Genomic DNA, 20,953 nt, shown 5'->3' with positions numbered 1-20,953 from the left:
CTAAAAAGAGTCACTAAAGAACGGGAGGTTGTGTTATTGCTTTGTAACAGAAACTTAGGATGGAAATTCTTTATTGAGCTCCAAATAAAACATTGTTGCATCACTATACAATTAAGAGTTTCAATATACAATTATTTTAAAAAGTGTATGCTGTTATACACTTTAAGGCTTTCATACAAGAAATGCTGAGCAAGATTTTCATACTCCGTCTCATCAGTATCTGAGCACACGGGTAAGTACAATGCTCTAAGCAGTCCATAATTAACATGGCAGAAGTTCCTGAAAAAGAGCAAAACACACTTCATTTGTATGTATCTTGAGAGGAGAGATCATGAATTTTCTGAAGCCTGTCAGACTGTAAGTAGGGGAATCAGACAATTACGTATATAAAAAATGTATGTAGGTCTAGGCAAGCATTGCAGTAACTGCTATCATTGAAATTCAGTGAAAATGTTGTAAGAAGATTCAGTAAAGGCCAATTGTTGATATGATTAAAATTACTTGTTTGACTGGTAACATACAGTAACAGTGTCAGAGTACAAAACTCTACTAGAATGGAAAAACACTTCTAAGTTGTTTGTCATAATGGAAGAAAGGCTGCATTCTACATTGGTTTTCTTTCATGTAGAGACCTTCTTAGATTATTTTTCCTTCTGCTCAAAATCTAATGGATTTAATTTAAGAGATTACTCCACAGAAAAAAAAATACCCCCAAGAGAAATGCAATAGCAGAACAATGCTAATGCATGTTATTTTAGGAAATATCAAGAGAAGTTTTGCACTGCAAGAATACAGTTTTGAAGAATATCTAATACCAGTTGTTTGATTGGATGTAATTTATTGTGCAGACATAGCAGTAAGAATTGATACAGAATTTTTTTAAGAGGCATGGAAACATTTTCTTAGGAGAAGTAAGATGTATCAATGTGGAGCATTGGAAGAAGGAAGACTTAATTCATATGGTAATCATTCAATGGTGCACTTAAAGAGCCTCTATTATCAGGGAGTCACATTTTTCCACCCCAAAGGGAACCTGAAACAACTCAAGATTCTCTAGGACTTCAGGGCAGAGTAGCAGACAAGTGGCACAAATCACACATGCTGATCACACATTCATCCTCCATACTGGAGACACTAAGAAAATAAGGCATTAAATAAAAGAGAGCTGGATAAACACTACAGAACACTGAATCCACTTCTGATTCACTTATTTATCTACAAGCCACCCTTGCTCCTAGATATTTTAGTTTCAACCCTTCAAGTTTCATTCTGTCTGTTTAATATAATACATGATGTTTGCAGATGAACACTTCCTATGTAATTCATCATATTATGTGATTTAAGATGTGAACAGAAGGAGAGATTTGGCCAATTGTTATAAATATTTTTAAAAGATATTTATATATTCAGTTTTGCCATAACAATTCTAGCAGCTGGTATTAAATCTCTGCCCTCTGAGCCCCAAATGGGAGAAATCTTCTTCAAGCTCTCCTACTCTTAAATAGTACTTTGATTTAAGCCCTTAAAATGCTCAAAGCTGTTCTAAAGCCATTTTATATGTACAAAAGGTTCCTTTAGCCAGTGACAGCAGCCTCTTAAATTTACTGCAGTACACAGAGGCAGTGCAACTTATGCAGTATTTCACAGTACAGAGCTCTATTTATCTGAGCCTTGTCAACTAAAGGCACTGAGATCATGAGGTTAGCAGGAAGAATTACCATTCCTAGTAGAAAAAAAATCTGTTTTGTTTAAAATATACACCATCTGAGCATAAATACAATTAAGTTATTTCTTATTTCATATATTGAATTGACCAGAAACAGTAAAGCCAGCTATTCTTCAGCTAATGCTTCTTAATGGATTTGTTCTCCTTCAATTAATGCCAGAAGTCAGTCTGCTACTTGTGCAAAAATGCTTAACTTTGAAAATCAGTCTGCAAAATGTATTTTTCAACTTTAGACATTTTTGTTGACCAGATTAGGGTTTTAAATTCCCTTTTGAAAACTACAAGCATCAAATTACATTCAGTTTCTTCAGCTACCGCTGTCCAATCAAATACCCAATGGGTTGAGATGCTCTCAAAGCTATGCACACCTTTCAATAAACTGCCAGGGGAGTGTCCATACATTGTGACAGTTTAAGGTCCTGATTAATGATAATTCAAAACTATTACTTTTCTAATCAGAATTGAACACAGACAGTGACACCTAAATTAAAGCCTTGTGTAGAATTAAGGACCTGATCAAAAGTTCCATTATTTATCTAATAATTTCACAGATGAGTAAACATACTTACCAAAGCATCAGAAGATTAGGGTTTTTGTTCTCTTGGCTGTCCAAGGAGGTGAGTTTCCTGACAAGAGGGAAAAAAAAAAAAGGTATTATTACTAAATTTCGAAGAATTTAAAACAACTAAAGAAAACAAAGTAAATCAAACTATAGAAACAATGCTTAAAAAAAAGCATTAGATAACATTTGCAATGTTTAAGTTACTAGAATTTATGGAAAAATAATATATTACAAACTATTGGTTATGAGGTTTTACAGTTGTTTAATAGGGAATAGTTTGTCCAAATTTAACTAGCTAGGCTAAGGCTTTTTAGATGACTAACACAAATTAAACGTTTTAAAATGAGAATTTAGGTGTCCTCACAAGTCTTTCCTACATTCTAAAATGAAACTTTCTAAGTTGTAGCCTCCCTGTTTTTATTGGTTATATTAAGATAACTTAAGTGAGATTAAAATCTTATTTGATTTATTTACCTTTGCAAATGAAGACCGTTTTAAGGGTTACACATCCTCTGCCTCTGACGAAAGCGACCTCAATTAGTCAAGTCAGAAAGTCTTTAAAAGCTTTGTGTTTATTGCTTCCAGCACGGAGCGAGGTGGTCATTAACGTACCAAAATTCTCATAAAAATTCCAAAGTTGCACTAGTGAAAAAATGCTCAACAAGGTGAAAACTAGTCACATTTTTTTCCAGAAAATTCATTAGCTATTTTAAACCATTTTTTAACAAAAAGTATTTTGATTTAATGTGGCACTCAAGCAGATCCATACCATTTGGATATTTTAAACAGCATTTATATCTACTGTGAGTATATAGAGAGATACATTTAGGTTTAAACCATTTTGTTTTAAAAGAAGTTGCACAATGTTTAATATGAGCCTTTTATGCTGATCACTGTTAAACATTTCTCCCTGTTTACTACTATTTATGAAGTTTTATTATAAGATAAAGCATAAAATTAATCTCACACACACTGATTTTCTTTCAAAAGTTTATTTAGTATCAAGCAAGGGTAAAACTTTGCTTAACACTACAGAACATTTCAAGACTTGAGTTACAAAATACCACATTATTCGCATTTGTAGTTTGCTTCCCTTTTTACTCATGTTTGCAAAGAGAAAATCTAGCAAATGGCTGAAAATAAAAGCTAAAAACTAAATTGTTGAAAACCTTTAAAATAAAAGGTTACGCTTATGTTAAAAAGAATGGACTAATGTATTTAGTAAACCTATTTTTTGTTTAACACTAGTTAATCAAGGGTTATTTTTTGATCACCTATTTTTTCAAACACAGTTTGGAAATAACAAAGTTCCTTTTTTTACATATCTTTCTGTCCAGGTTGTTCTTTCAACAAAATGTTTTAAGTTCAGTCCATCCATTCAGATTTTTTATGCACTTTGAGTTAATAAAAAGGGATTGTTCATAGAAAAAATTACTTTGAACAGTATACAGGACTGGTGGAGATTGGATATTTCACAACATCAGACAGTACAATCAGTATCTGGCATATGGCTGGTCTCTGTAGACTCCTTTTGTTGTCCTTGCAGAAGGTGTCTTGTGTCGTGAGTTGGTCCATTCTTCTTGCCCTACAAGAAAAGAAAATATGGTCAGAGCCCTTCCAACATTCTCAGATGCTGAACTTAATTTTTCTTATCTGTGAATCAGACACATTCTGTTTACAGAAACCAAGGTTTACAAAGTGAGGTCTAACACTTGAAACAAAAAATCTGGGTACAACACATCTATCTGAGCTATCCCATGGTGATTTCTCAGCATGTAAGAGCAGGAACTGTGACAGGCTAATGGCAAAAATATTTAGGACTGTGGAAGTTCAGCTGGACCTGCTTGTTGGACATGGCCAGAAATTTCAGCTCCAGTAGCAGACACACCAATAATTGCAATGGGATGAATTGAATGGAGGGTATGAATTATGTATAGTGAAATAAAATGCCCTCAAAAATAAGTTTCTCTGCATCAGTACCAATTTAGGCCTAATTCAAACACGCAAACCAAGCCTCAAGTATCACTACCAGTACCTGTGGTTTTTAACATCCTAGAGCAAATATTCCATTTTTCTGGAGGTAAACATACACCTCCCCTGAAATGTAATAAATAGGAGGGCAGATTATAAAAAAAAAAAAGTTAAAAGGATAAGAAACGTTGGTTGCTTGAATTTTGGCTATAAAATAAATTTGTAAAAAAAGCTCATGCTATATTTAATGATTCATGATCCTACCACCTTCTAATGGTAATAAATATTTTTAAAAAGTAGCAAAAATTTATTATTTTAAATGAGAGTCAGACCTACTATGCCAGGGAACATACAGGATTAAAATGCAGTGTAATGAAACAGTACTTGAGTACACTTTAATGATGTAAAAAAATCAGAATACTATGTCACATCTGTGAGAAAAAAACTTTAAAAAGGAGCACCAAAAAAAAAAAAAAAAAAAAAAAAAAAACAAAAAAACAAACAAAAAAACCCAAACAAACAAACAAAAAAACAAACCAAAAAGCAAAACCACCTTAAAACAGTGTATGTATTTCCATATCTATTTTTGCAGAATAGCCCTAAACAGACAGGCACCCCAGTGAACCCAATGCAATCAGAAACTAAAGGTGGAATCCAAATCTATGGTAGAAAAAAAATGTAAACATCCCTTTGTCTTTCTAGTCCATTAAAAAAAATAAAACAAACCCAAAGAACCCCTGCACTTTGAATACTGAGGTAACTTGCTCTGACATGAGATATCTGAAATTAGATGACAAGAATCCCATATGTCAAGGGTTCAGTTTCACAATCCCTTTGCAGAAGCCTCATCCTAACAACTTTTTAATAATGTAGGTGGTAGGTGGCTGTCTACAGAGTCCAGGCTATAAATCATACCCAGGTGGTCAGGACATTTGCCTAGGAGGTAAAAGGAACAAGTTCAATTCCGTGTAAGGCTGAAAGAATTAAACTTGCACCTCAGGCAAGTTCCATGGGTATATGGTAACAGCCTCTTGTGCTTCTTCATCACACAGACAGCAAGACTTGCGTTAAAAAAAGACCCTGAGCCTAATGCCTAAGAGTATGGGCAGGTGACTGAAGGGTAGGAACTAAAAATATCCAAGCTTTTACACTGCTGCAAGAACTGTTTAAATGAAAAGAGCAGTCTTGGTTACAGTTTCAGGGGAATACTTCCTCTTTTTCAAGCAGCTGATCAAATCAGCAGGGTAAAGAGTTACCTTACTGTTTCTCAGCTTTCATTTGGTGCTGTTCAGGGCTCCAAATCCTAAAAACACTGATATTCTTCCTACATCCTCTGGATTGTCACCTGAGTTTCTCAGAGGCAAAGTTCAGATACCTCCTGGGAATCTGAATTTCCTCCTGCCCAGCACTTGACAACTACCTGCTTACTAGGCAGTCCTACTTAGTTTTGAGGCACCTAATGTTCTTTACATATAGTGAAGATGGTTATTAAACTAACTCTGCTTTAAAGGGATATACTTAAGAAATAAAGTGTATACATGTTTATATGTGTAAAAACTACAGTGGCTGCAACCCATAATCATTCTTCTAAGGTATTTATAGTCTTTCTCTCAACCTGAATAAATACATCACTTAATATTCTGAGTGGCTGTGCTTTGATAAATAGAAAACCAATTTTAAATGCAAAAGCAATGAAAAATCCATATTTTCAAGCTTAAATACTACAATCAATATCTCTCCCCATCAATCCATCTACATTAAGCAGTTTCATACATTTTTTCCCCCATCAATTTTGCATTAATGAAATAGTCTTAGAAATAGAAGGTTTATAATGGCAAACAGTTTATTTTAATGCTGAAATAAAGATTTAAGCTATGTATCTATCAACAGCAACTGGAAATGCTGGGGGACAGAGGAATTTCAAGTGACCTCTTCTTTTGATGAACTGACTCTTCCCTTAAGCAAAATAATCAGTTTAAGCAGATATGTTGGGCAAACTACAGCATGAGGTGCATTTATCACAATTTGGTTAAGGTCATTTTAGTTTTCATCAGGAAGCACTTCCAAGTGGAGCTAAAGAAACAGACCTTGGAGAATTTTAAGTAGAGCTCTAAAATCATTGAAGTATTCAATACTCAGAATCACAACTTTTACACAGGTTACTAACAAACCTCAAATGTCTGAGATTTGAGAGACCTAGACTGTATTTCTCTGATCTCTAGCCAGAGACTTAACATTTATCCCTTAAGCAAAGGTGCCTTTTAATATGTTTTATGCTTCTAACCGTAACAGATTTCTTTAATTAAACCTGTCACTACCACACTTCTATATATAAAAAAAAGTGATCTTTACCACTGGTGTATGTTTTTTGCTTCATTATGCACTGTTTTGTCTCTATACAGAGTAACCCACTGCCCTCATGTCTATTAGCTACCTAAAGCACTTCCCTAACCTTTACATAATGACTCTCTGCTTGATTTCCCAAGACTGATGCAAGAAAATGAACTAATACAAAAAGACCATACAAAGCTAAAACACACTCAATTAGGCCCTAATTCAGCTGGGAGCTTCACCATATTCTTACCTTGTACCAAGTCTCAGTGCCAGCTGTGCCACACCAGAAGCATTTGCTTTTGGCAGACAAAAGTTCCCGGAAAAAGATCCTACACCCCCATTTTTTTTCCTTAAAACTCATTGAATGTGACATGGAAAGGCTGCGTGCATCATGATTTAAGTTCTATTTTCTCTACTTCTTTGGTTTTAGTTTCCCATGACTGCATTAGCTAACAGACCACAGAGGGCATTTTTCTCAATAAGCACACAAGGAGCTCTGTGACAGCTCAGGAATCCCTGAGCAGCCGTTACCTGCTGCAGGACTGAGCCTTGCCTCATGGAAATTATCCTTTCATTAGGTTTTTTTTTCAAGAGTCTGCTACTGCAATCATTGAGCTGATAAAGCCACTCACCGTAGGAGTCGTAGGTGTCTTCACTCAGTCCGTGGCCATAGTCATAGTAATCCGCTCCACTGCGGGGCAGGAGGGACGTGGAGAGAACAAGAAAGAAACAGTTATGAGAAGAAATACTTATTACTTATTCTATCCTTGAAAAGAAAGCTTGAATGATATAGGACATGGCCTGAGAATGGTGAGCATCCATGTGTCAGTGACAACTGAGGTCCTGCTTGTTTATTAATTAGAAACTATATTGAATTCCATTTAGGATTTTTTTTCATCACTCAGCTACTCATCCACGTTGTAAATGCAGATGTGGGAATTTTTCATTTAAAATTACAGTTGGGAAGGTTAAAGATCTTAAAAGTGTTAATGAAAAAACTGGAGATGTAGGTACTGAACCAATTAATTTGTCTTATAAACTTTTTTCATTACCTACTGCTGCCTAGTATTTTGCCTTTGTATCTTCAAATTCACTGATAAGATTGCAATAAAAGGCAAACAGTTTGCTGACGGGAGGGTTATACAGCTGTTGTGTGTGTACAACTTCCAGTGTCTTCAAAACAAAACAGAAGAACACAAATATAAATGCTATCATTTTAACAGGAAGATAAGAAATTACAGTAGGAACTATGTAAAAAGCTGAAATCTGTAGTTGTTAGGATTCAAAAGTGTGTATGAATACCATAACCATGGCCTAAACCAGTCTTCCATTTCATAATGGTATTTATATTTGGTATATAATGGTATGTATATTTGGTATCTTACTGGTATTCAGACCCTTGAATGGAAATTGAAGAGCAATCCTTAGTACACACTATTCCATTATGCTTCCAGATTTCATGTAAGTCTAGCTATGTGTAGTATTTTACACAATTTGTAGGACATGAAAATCAAGTGCCTAAATAATTTTTTTTTCCTTTTCTTTCTAACCATAGCCAGACTCAGGGCTGACAATATTCAGAAAATACTCTACAAACTGATGCTACCAAGTCATTACCTTCTGAGTGAAAAGGAAATCACTAATATATGATCACTAGCAAGTAATTACTGATATTGACAAAATGTTCCTAACATTAGATTGATTGCTAACAAAATAAACAACAGAGAGAAAATAAACAATTTATAGCCTTAACACAAATTAGCAGGTAAAGCATTTACACAAAACAAACAACACATCACAATTACTTCCGAACTGACAAAATAATTTGTTGTGCTTGGGTTGTTTGTGTTTTAGTTTGGGTTTCTTTTTTTTTTTCCCAAACTAAAAATTTTTAAATCCCACAAAATAACCAGGCCAGAAAAAAATACAGTTTTGGTGTGTGCAAATGCATATCTAAAAAGTCTGGGTGAGTATTTTTAATTGCTGGTATAATGCTTCCTAAACAAAAACTTAACCAGAATGCACTGTGAAGACCCACAAAAAAGTATCACTGAAAAAACCTGTTCTTTATGGTTTCTCATGTGATGAGGACCCTAGAATAAGGGTAAAGTTTGAATAAGAAATATTTTTTCTCTGCAGCAGCCAGTAATAAAAGTCTTTATTCTGACAATGAACTGAAAACTGACATTCACTATCCTTCCACACAGCACTTATTTATTTTAAGGCTGTCATCAAGTTTAGAATAGAAGCCTAAAGCAGCTGAGCCCCATCCCTGTATCTGTCAATCCTGTCAGAATGACTTTGTGGGCTCTCATTTCATAGATCTAATATATCTATTAAACAAAAAAAATGACTGATTTTACAGCACACATACTGCAAAACAAACATCAGAAAGGAAGGAACCTTTCACTTACACTGCAAGTGTATCACAACTCATCTTTATTAACAGACAAACCCTTCAAAATTAATAATCTGTCTGAAAAGCACAACTATAACGGGAAGTAACCATGCCCAGTGCAATTCAGCATTCCCAGCTTTATTTCATTCATGTTCTATGAACAATGCCAACGTTCTCCAGTCAACTCTGTGTTAAACAAACCCAAAGCTTCAGATGAGAAAACCTAAAGACCCAAAGAAAAGGGGACATACAGATGGTTGTAAGGAGTTCTGGGTGAAAAAAAAAAAAAAAAAAATTACAGAGTCTGAATGTTCCATGGCGTTATCAATCAAGACCGACGGTAATGGGTTTTTTTGAGTTTTTTTAGAATTACAGAAAAACCTAGTACTGTATATGAACTTACAGCTTATAGAATTGTATTTTGTTTCAAAGCAATTGCCTGCAAAAGGAAACCTAGTCAAAACAGCCTGCAACGATACCAAATTTCTAAATTGTACATTTTAACTCATCAACTGAGATAACTGAGATAGCTGAGGTCAATTCTGCTTGAGGACTAAAGTAGCTATATTAAATAATTCTTCCTTTGGACAGAAGATATGATACACATTTTTGCTTCAAAATAATCCTTTACATTTAGACTTTATATATTCTCTGACATCTTAGCATTCTGACTGAAGGCTATTATACTTTTTATTTCCCATAATGGATTTATTCTGCAAAGAAAGGCCTTTTCATAAAATCACAGAAAGACTTGAGTTGGAAAGGACCTTAAACATCACTTAACTCCATGGGCAGGGACACCTTCCCTAGGACCAGGTAGCTCAGGTTGCTCCTCTTCCTTTCATTTTGTCTCATAGAAAGGAAAAAAAAACCATCCACGATCCCAGGTCATTTTCTTCTTTACCTCATGTGACTCCCTCCTTTCACAAAAAAAGGATAAAATATGCCATAGATTCTTTCCTTTTTAACCCAGCAAGACTAAAACACATGACTCTGCTTGGAGTTCTTTTGTTTCCAGATGTCAATTGTCTTCATAAAACCACTTTCTTTATTTTTCCTCATTTCCTATGGCTCTTCTTTCTAAGTAAATAATTAAAATTACATGCTATAGCCAGCTGAGTTTTCAAGCATCTTCGTAACCATCAAGTAAATGGTACAAGTTCAATTAACACTGGAGTATTAGATGTGATTTAGATCTTTTGTACACACAGACACTTTGTTTATGTCCCTCTCTTTTTAACTTCTTTTGTATTCCCGTTCCAGAGTAATGGCTTTGGACTGACAAGAGAGAAGACAGAGATAGCAAATAAAAAATGCTTTGATTTTCCATGTCAGCATAAAAAATTGGAACCACTTAATACTATGGAAGGATTAGAAAACAACAATAAATTTAAGTATTTTGTTTCTAATTGCTGAGGGCTGGGCAGTAATCCTACAATGTTCAGAGGAAGTGTGAAGTGAGGCTTAAATAGTTTAAATAAGGCTGGGGGAAGTGCCTGTTTTCTGTGTTAAGAGAAAAAGCTTCACACAGAAAGGAGCAAGCTCAGATTTTAGCACAGCATCACTGATGAAGTAGAAATGCTTCTCTAAGACTTTATTTAGTAAACTAGAGGACTGGGAAGCTTCCTGCCATTCCTCTAGAATCACTATGAGAAGTATCTTAAATACTTTAATTTAGAGGTATTCAACATAAGCCTTCAAAGGCTCTATGAAAAACGACCTCAATTTCTCAGGCTTTTCTACTAAGCAGATTTGTTGCTGAAAATATCTTGATGAACCACTGAGTGCTGTGGTTTAGTTGACATGGTGGTGTTTGGTCAAAGGTTGGACTTGACTTGGAGGTCTTTTCCAACCTCAATGATTCTGTGGCTCCGTATCAGAAGAGCTCACCAGGCTATTTTGGGACAATCCTAAAAGAGGCAGATCAACCACACAATCCGAGTCTACTTCCAAAAATGCACAAAGGTAGCAAAAATATATTGCAATTAATTCATGTGATGGCCACAGCTCTTTATATGTGATACAGACATCTTTTAGAATGGTCATTAACACATTTCTGTGCTTGAAAGAGAAGCCGTGTGGCAGGGAGCCTGGCTGCTCAGGAAAGATTAAAAGGTCTCTGACTGAAAGCTTCCAGTTTACTGAAAATCCCAGACTTAAGCACTGACAACCCTGGTATAAGAACTGAGTGATCTGAAACTTTGGCGTCTGATGAAAAACAGCCTTTGCAACACAGTTCTGCTTCCAGTAATGCTTATTAGGGAAAAAACTGACCAAAATTTCTGCTTTTTCTTTTTTTACATGAGCATCACAAGTAACTTTGATCCCTTTAGACAGAAACCAGGACAGTTTCAGAAGGTGACAATAAAACCCTTAGAAGAACTACGGTTTCCTTTTGTGCCAAGGGAAGCTCCACAAGCACCACCCTTTGTGCTTCTACAGAGTTGAACAGAATAGCAAAGCAGAGAAAACAAATGAGGATCTCTCTAGCCAGAGTTCTTATATGATAGACCCTGACTGATATGATCACATGTGAAGAGAACTCTTCCATAAGGATAGGCCTCTTTCCATCATTCCTGTCAGATCTTCACGCTCAGCTACTTTTGATAACAAAAAACATCTGTCAACAGAAGAGTGTCCAAGACAACAATCACTGCAGTGAAGCTTCTCATAACTCTGTAATTGTCTTGAACATTGAGTAGCTGTTCTCAATGCTTCTGTAAATCACTAGAATGCCCTATTCTGGAACCCAGCTTACAGCAGGGCAGCAGAAACCCAGGATATCAAGAGGAGACCCACATCTTTGCTTGCATCTTGTAGATAAATTTTTAGTTAATACCCAGTTCTGCTGCTACTTAGTAAAGATTTCTTTAGTACATATTATTATCCCTGCAGCTCAGTTTATGTCTGTAAAACAGATAATGATCTCAGAAAACAATTTAGACCCCTATGTGAAAGTTTTATAAAATACAGAAAAATGATGCAATCTTCCTTGAATTATAGTCTATCGTACTCTCAAATGGAACCTACAAACAGCAGATCTGTTACTGGTCAGATCTGTTATCTGTTACCTAAAAGGTGACCAGAGTGCCCTCTCAAGGATCCCCTTAGCTATCACTATTTAGGAATTACTTTTTATGGCAGAAATGGTGAGAAACTTCAGTTCTGAATAGTGAAATATCCTCAGAGGTACCTGCATTCTGGTGCTACCTACCAGGCATGGAACGATCTAGGTATTTCTCGCAGAACTGTACAGTTGCCTAAAACAGTTTTACCATCTGAAATGTCCAGTTACTGCTGTCTCAATTAGTCTTTCCCCCCAGGCCCACTACATTCTCATGTCCCACCTCTCAAAAAGGAAAGGAAAATGGCAATTAAAAGAGGTGACTGGAGCACATGGTTCAAACAAGGCCTTTTGGGAACCGCAGCAGCAGCAGGAGCTACAGCTTTACCTTGAAACTATGAATAGAATACAGCAACAATACATCCCCGAACATGAGAAATGCTAACCATATTAATGTCAAAAATTTGCTGCATCAAATAAAGCACCAGCAGAAAAACTAAAAGCTAAGGTTGCATAAATTCAGCATTTTGGCTGGTGAATTAGAACCAAGCCCCAGCCACCCCACACCACATCTGTCTGGTTTGCAAGGCAGGGTGTGAACTGCTACCAGAGGAAGCTAAACTTGAACTCTTTAACTATCCAGGTGTGTACCAATCATATTCCAGCTGCTAAATGGAGAAAAAAGACATGAAACAACATTAACATCAGAAAAAGATGCGTTTTCTTCCCCCTCTCTCCAAACAGACAAGATTACCCTGGACAGTGGAAGCAGCAGAGAACAGTGAAGATCTGAGGGATATCCGTCAAAAAATCCTTAGACTATTCATCACGATACTGGAAAGATCTGGGTATTATTCCAGCGAATTCTTGGTTATCCCCCAAGTCTTGCATATGTTGTTGTCAGAGATCCAAAATGATGTCACTTGTCACAGAGTGGAGTACAAGACAACACTGCCTCGAAAACACCATCCCCAAAAACTGCACAGGCAGTTTGTCACCATTCCATCATCACAAATATTGCTCCAGAAGATAACACACCATACCTTCTTATCTTTTTAATTTACTGAAGGAACAGTACAACTTTCAACACCTTTCTAAAAATGTGAGGCCTTACTCCCCTGTTGAAATTGAAGAACATTTGAGAAAAAAGGTATCAGTCCATCCTGGCTTTATGTACTTCAAAAATAATGAGTGTGCCATCAAGGCATACATTTAGTAAAAGAAAGATTAATTGTTTTCAGGGGTGCATAATCATAAGCTTTACCATGTTCAAGATCTTTCCAGTACTTCCCTAATGTCCTTTGTACCAGCAGGATCCAAACCTTGCCCCTCCAAGTAGAGTAAGGCAGGACTCTTCCTCCTAAGGACAATTCAACCCATTTAAGTGCAAAGACTCGTTTCCTGGCCTCATCTGAGCTCCACTACTTCTATCCATGTATGTGTTTCAGGTGGTTCACATACAGCACTCATGATACAATTACACTAAGATAAATGTGGTTGCAATGGTTACTAATACAATATTTTTCACCATCTATACCTGGACTATATCAGAATTGTGCTTAAAAGCACAATTTACAGCCCTCAATATTTCTACTGAAATAAAATACAAGGAGAAACAATAAAGCCATTATAAAGTTTTCCTGCAACCATCTCCCATTTTTAAGTTGCCCAATTAAGTAAGTATTTCCTTACCAACAGAAAGAAGGAACATTTTTCTTCCCTTGGAAGCAAACTGAATACAACAGGGTAGTCAAAGAGAAAACTGCAACTTTCAATTACTGCTAGTAAGCAGACAAAGTGTGTTGACTATCTACCAGCAAAACAGTGTCAAATCTTCATCTACAAAAACATGTTCTGTGACAAAAATATGCTCTGAGCTGATGCAACCTGATTTCTCTTTCAACTAATAGGCACTGGCTTCCAAGTGTGAGTTACCAGTGACATTCCTTCTTTACCTCACACCAGGGAAAAAAAGTCTTCCCTATATGTATCTCTCTCTCTCTATATATGTCATTCTCTGTCTACTGCAAATGTAAATTTAAGATGTCCTTCCTCTAGTCTAGAGGGACTATGTAGTCTTTCTTCCTTGTATCTCTTAATCAAACTGGTGGAAAGTTAATTATAATGTGAGACATTTGAGAAGTCCTTTCTAAATGAATAACTTTAATTTGTAAGATTGATTATCCATGTTCTGTCTCCAAAGCCTGTATATCCAGCACCATTTCTACAGCATCCTGCTGACGCCTGACAACTGGAAACTCTCCACTCCTCTTTGTTATTTCCATCCTCCAAGCTTAAAACACCTTATTTAAAATAAAAAAAAGCACCCTGTAATTCATGTGAAGCCTTCATGTAACTAAGATTTTTTTTTAACTATGATTAATTCCACAAGTTACCACTAATAACTACAAAACAGCACTTAATATTTAAAAAATATTCCCTGTTAATTAATTTTTTCCCTATTTTGGACTTGGAAGATCCATTTTGACCTTCCCTTCCCTCATGTTTTCACTTGTGTAATCAGTCAAAGGAAAAAAAATCAAAATCCTATCAAATACTAATCCTCTTTAATTGCATTGTGGAATTCAACCACCCAGTTTAAGGTGCTGTAAAATCACCTAAGTAAAATTAAACCAATCATGCAAAATTGATATAATTTTATGAAATAATTACTTTTTTCTTGATTCCTCAATACTTTTAATTTGATGTTACTACTTTCTGTACTACTATAACACCTGCATATTAGTTTCCTGTAGCAGCTTTCTAAATTTATTTTCAAATGCATTTTTACTTGTTTCCTAAATATGGAGGCACAGTCACAGTTAAATTTAATAGAAAAATCATGAAGAGAACCAAATGAATTTTACTGAGTAAATTAATTAGTACAGATGAAGAGTAAACCTAACGTTTATTAAACAGTGAAGCCATCTACCAATATCACCATGAGGACTCAAAAAAATCTTTTCCAGTTTGAGTGCACCATGAGATATGCTTGTTTTTTCCAGCCCTACAGTTGAATGATCTTAGTCTTATTCCTTTTTACTGTCATTTCAGACCAGATTTCTGTAAATCAATTTAAAAAAATTGAAATACACCAGATCACAATTAAAACTATCTATGCTACTGAGGCACTTCTGAATAGTTTACCTTGTCACATCTCAACATGTAATAAAAAAACATCTATCTAAACCAGAAAAATTAGATCTGAAAAACTGCAGTAATTCAATAATATAAGTGCAAAAATTAAGCAAGAAAACACATGGCAGGATTTTCAGTTAAAAGCTACATTAGCTTATTTATGCTAATGCCTTAAGGCTTTATTTTGCAGAATTATAACCTCCAGTACACTCTGGTACATACCAGGGGTTCATAAGCAACAGCAACACAAGATGCCAACCCTTTGCACAATCCCCAAATATCAAACTGCTGTGGATTGATTTGATTTATAAGCCAAAGCATGAAATACAAATTTCATGTACAGCTACAAGCATTAAAATGGAGAGAATTACATCTTGGAAAACTACAGTAACAGACACTCGTTTGCATATAATGCATATTTATACATCCTGGAAATGCATGATTGCTGACAAACTCAACAATGTAAATTTAAAACACTGAGCATCACAAACAAACTGCTAGCAATTAACTTTCAAATACCAATAGCAACATCTCCATAAGCCAATTTCAAATCCATATGCTCAGTTCTTCATGAAAATCCTCCTATTAAACAGGAATGTCATCATCTTTTGTGACTACTAAGCACAGTTCCAAAAAACACCTGAAAATTTGAGTTCCTAGTGGAAAATGAGGAGGGTATTTCTGAGAGCTACATACTAGGAATCAGCTTCTCTTGTAACTGAAGTGCCTCTGGAATAACATAAAAAGCAGTATTGAGAGATTTGAAGGATTTTACCAAATCAATTTAGTTGTATTCTTCAGGCATCAGTTTAACAATGACCACTGCCGGACTTTAAGGTGTTTTTTTCAGTCCTTTTCAACCAAACATCCAGTTTCTCCGTTCTTAAGTAACTACCACAAGCTACCAACACAAAATTCCTCAAACCTTTCACCCCACAGGGTCTTTGTGCATAGTATTCCCTATTACAAAGAAATTTTCTGTCTTGACTCAGTCACTTTTGAAATCAATGGTAAAGAATGTAATGGATGATAAAGGAGGCTCAGGGGGAACCTTATCATTCCCTATAATGACCTGAAAGGAGGATGTGGAAAGGTCTCCCCTGTGAGAAATACTAGATATTGGGAAAAATTTCTTCACTGAAAGGGTGGTCAGGCACTGGAACACACTGCCCAAGAAACACCACCCTGAAAGGCTTAAAAAATGTGTGGATGTGGCAACTGGGGACATGGTTTGGTGGTGAACATGGTAGAGTTGGGTTAACAACTGGATTTGATCTTGGAGGTCTTTTCCAACCTTAACAATTACATGATTCATAACATCATGTTTTTAATGTGCCTAGGACTGACCATAGAGGCAGTTATGTTTTTATGCATTTAAGCAAATGATCTAAGTTTCAGCATGTAATTCTTACTTCCCAACACATAAACAACAACCACAGAATGATTTAGTGGCACTGAATAAATGTAGGTGTACTAAAGAGAATATGCCAATTCTCTCAGCTCAGATTGGGTTAACTGGGTGGCTCCAAGGCTCACAGGGAACTTGCAGGGATTTGATTTTATCACATTATGGTATGATTTGAAGTGATAGTAATTACTGTTAGATATGCACAAAGAGCAATTGAGAAATGCTATTTAAGCCAATGGCAAAATGACTGCTGCCAAGAGAAATCTATAGCATTGTTAGGTAAAAGTGGAAACCAGAAAACAATGCAGAAAACTGTAAACAAAGCCAGCAATTTCTCCGAGTCCTAATTTTTCCACTTTTATGCATGGGTTTAGATTAAATTCTACAACAGAGTGAAGGTGAGATCACCTCGACTGAAGATCTAAAATACTTACAAAATTATAAATTATAATTAAACATAAAATGACATTACTACATAAATGACTCATTCTTGTCCCTCAGCAGACACTGGCATACAGCTAAACAAAGTGTTCCTCCCATAGTTTAGGCTGCTGATCTCTGTTGTAGGCTGAAAAATAAAGCTAGACAAAAGCTTTTCTTTTTCCCCTAGGAAAAGTATCCCATTTTAAATGCTACCTGACAAGCCTAAAGAAATTCTTTGAAACTTCTGAGTGCCTGAAGCACACAGATGGGGTTTTTCCACTTTTTCGGTTTTTTGCACTACAGTAACTGTGTTAGCCATTCTCTCTCGACAGTAAACTTAAAAGCACACAGTAAACCCTCTAACGCTACTGGGAAGGTAACAAACCCAGCCCCCTTTCTCAGCAACCTTGCCACATAATCTGGACTTCAGCACCAAACCTCGTTCCCTGGCATGTTAACTCTCTGCAGCATCTGTCACTGCTATGAATGGTTGATCATAAGTACCTCTGTAGTCATCTCAATGCCATTAAGCAGATGGCAGTGCTAAATCCAAATGATGTAGTACATCTCCCTGGTGGACTTTGTTTCCATACACCACCATTATTCCACAATTCCTCAGTGATAAATCTTATGTATTCTAGAGAACATTAAACAGTGAGTTGACAGTGACAATTGATTTATTAGCATCCATTTCCCTTTGCCATATTATTGTCCTCGCAAGCACTTGTGCAGATCATGTATGGAGTCACTGAGGGACCAAAAGCACTTTGGCTCAATTTGAAATCTCTTTCAGAGATTTAAAATAACTAGATTTTTTCATGCTGAAAATGTTTAAACTACAATTTTAAATGAAGATTCAACTAAATCCTCATGATTCCTCCACAACACTATTAGGTGAATTTTCATAATAAAATTGGTCTAGCATTAACACCAGGCCATCAAAGCACCCACTGCTTTCTGCAATAAATCCAAGGAAATAAATACAATTCTAGACAGGCTGGGGAAGTCCTTTTAGAGTGAGCTAAGTTGTGTAAGGATTCATACATGCTGGTGACAAGTCTCCATGTCTCTGACATAGGCAATCAGCACCAGAAGTCATGAGTTTGGCTTTCCAAATTACAATTAACATTTACCATAAGATCCTGAAAAGGTTTTTGGCACACCACTGCACATGTGACGTGAGTAAATTTCTAATATATAGAAAAAATTAATAAATTTCTAATATATAGAAAAAATTCTATGAAGGAATTCCTGACTGCATAACATGCCCTTGACTGCATATCTTACAACCCTAAGGCCTGATTGCATATGGGGTATGTAGTGATAGGAAAAGAGGTTATGGCTTTAAACTAAAAGAGGAGAGATTTAGATTAGATATTATAAAGAAATTCTTTACTGTGAACGTGGTGAGGCACTGGCACAAGCTGCCCAGAAAATTTGTGAATGCTCCATCTCTGGAAGTGTTCAAGGCCAGGTTGGATGGGGCTTGAAACAACTTGGTCTGGTGGAAGGTGTCCCAGCCCATGGCAGGAAGCTTGGAACAAAATGATTTTTGGGGTCCATTCCAACCCAAACCATTCTATGATTCTATGAAATACTTGCTATCCTCTGATTTTCAGAAATTGCAACTATTTTTTTTAAATTTTAGATTGTTTTGGTTTTTTATAACAAGACTAAGCAGTCCAGTTGATTAAACATTCCAGTTTATACTGATAAAAATATCATGTAACAATCCCTCTGCAAAAACTATACATATAATTTAATCTTCTAAAAATCAATTAAGGATCTAGCAAAGCACAGTACAGCTTCAAGGGATATTTTAAGTCATTTTGACCATAAAAAATAATTCTGTTAAAGGACATCCTGAAGCACTATTTGGGGCTTTGTTGCATGAACAATCAAGAGTGGATAATAAAATGTTCTAAAGGAAAACAACATTTTTTTATAGGATTACAGGGCATTAAGATAGATGAAACTATCAGAAAACTCTCACGTTTCTCTCTCTGATAGTACTGTGGCAGGTTTTAACTCAAACTTCAGATTGCCCGGCACAAGGAAGGATACAGTCTCACACAATGTCAAATAAAATACCATTAAACTTCTAACCACTCACAATTTGCTATCAGCAAGCAGTTAGTATATAGAAAGGAATAATTTATCTGCGGAACAAACGAAGTCTCAACTACCTTAATGCACACAGAAATACACAGTGTCCTATTCTTCATATCTAAACATGTCATCCATCCTAACCCCTCTCAGATTTTGCCATTTCTGGGAAATACACTTGAAATATCCGAATTAAAAGAGCAATAAAGGAGAGTCACACTGTGTAGTGCTGAAGGTTGAATCTGGAGAATGCACTCCTGTGCACCTATACCAGAAGATCTGCTGTCATGCAACCTCTTACAGATCTCCAAAATTCCTAAAGATTTTTAAAACTCTACTGAAAGTTTCCATCTTTAACAAAGGAATCACTAAATAAGCAAAATGTTTAAAACAAAAATGAGCATTTTCACTATTTCCACCGTATCACACAATGTACACTTGTGAGCATTAAGCCCTGTTCTTGCACTCAAACTTAGCCATATGCTAAAAACTACTGCAAGTAATTTAATGAGAGAACTCAGTTGCAGTTAACTCGGTATTTCTCAAATTTCCTCTTATTATACAGTATCATTAATATCACAATATTTCTAGAGAAATCAGTATCAGAAGACTTACTAGAAATGCTATTATTTCAAGATTACTATTTTCGTCTTAGAAAAGGAAAGAGTACTTCCATATACTGGTCACTAAATGATGAATTTTAAACACATGACTGCTCTCCATGTGCAAATGCAGTTTCTTTCCATGTTTTATGAGGGCAAAAAATATCAAGAATGAAATAAGGCTAAACTATGAAAACAATGCACTTTGCTCTAATTTCCTTCATAGTAACAGCATTGTAATGCACCTAAATATGGTAAGTATCTTATAGTGGTTACACAATGATTTTGCAATATGGGCTACTACTTGATATTCAGATTAAAGACAGGAATGCTGGTCTAGGTAGCTCAGATGGCTGTTTATAGTTATTACTTTTTTCCTGCCAATACTATCCTAAAAATCTTTCTGTCAAGCCAGAAAATATGCCAGAAAATGAGTGTTGATATCCTGTGAGAAACGTGCAAGTGAATAATTTCTTGTTTTGTCTTACCACAGAGCACTTAATAAAATTAGGGGAAAAAAGTCAAGCAATCATTAAAAAGATAACAAATTCATTAAAATCTAACAATATATGTATTGTGAGACTACAGGGAAAATAAAAAGTAGACAGTAGAACAATCATTTTATGAAGTATTTCATTCTAGACAACTAAGCACGTGCACGTGTATCTAAGAATATTATACATATTCTTATGTATTAATCCTTTACAGGAGCAATTTCATTCCTTGGGAGATTTGCTTTTTTCCTAATTTTAGTTCAAAGGAAGAAAATCTCAATGAAAACCTTAATGTGGAAAAAAACCCAAATCCAAGTAATGTTTAATTTTGGCTCAGGCAAATGACTTTGTAATGAAGTCTAAACGTTTGTGTGCAATAAACCCATTTACCAACACTACAAGCAGGAAGCCAGAACAAAATTACAAACATAAAAGTTGAGGACTACTTTGGCAATTGTCTTTTGGGAAAAAAAAATCCATTACTAGTAACTGCTCTCAAAATGTAACCCTCTACAGAGTCTCATATTTTGAAGATTCTACACTGCTGATTTCTTAAGTCATATTTTTATCAAGCTTAGAGTCTGTAGGAGCCAAGTATCAGACACAAAGGCAATTTCATTATTTTAGTTCTCAACAATAATGACACTTGAGCTTTCCACTATGCTTTTTCACATTGACTAAGTTGTTGAGCACAGAAAAATATTCATTTACACAACAAAACTGAAGT

At 35.6% G+C, this 20,953-nt stretch overlaps 1 protein-coding gene across 1 annotated transcript in view; it reads right to left on the bottom strand.

Moving 5' to 3' along the window:
* Positions 1–3,358: 3,358 nt before the first annotated feature.
* KHDRBS3 (KH RNA binding domain containing, signal transduction associated 3) overlaps positions 3,359–20,953 on the bottom strand; it is an 88,502-nt gene continuing 70,907 nt past the window's right edge. Inside the window, exons 8-9 of the mRNA XM_082278455.1 lie at positions 7,226–7,284; positions 3,359–3,873 (exon numbers count right to left, since the gene is read on the bottom strand). Of these exons, the coding sequence (XP_082134581.1) occupies positions 3,782–3,873; positions 7,226–7,284 (151 nt within the window). The 3' untranslated portion in view covers positions 3,359–3,781. The remainder of the gene's footprint in view (positions 3,874–7,225; positions 7,285–20,953) is intronic.

The sequence above is a fragment of the Coloeus monedula genome, assembly GCF_965178545.1.
Source record: "Coloeus monedula genome assembly, chromosome: 1".
Taxonomy (NCBI): Eukaryota; Metazoa; Chordata; class Aves; order Passeriformes; family Corvidae; genus Coloeus; species Coloeus monedula.
This window is presented reverse-complemented; position numbering and strand designations above follow the sequence as displayed.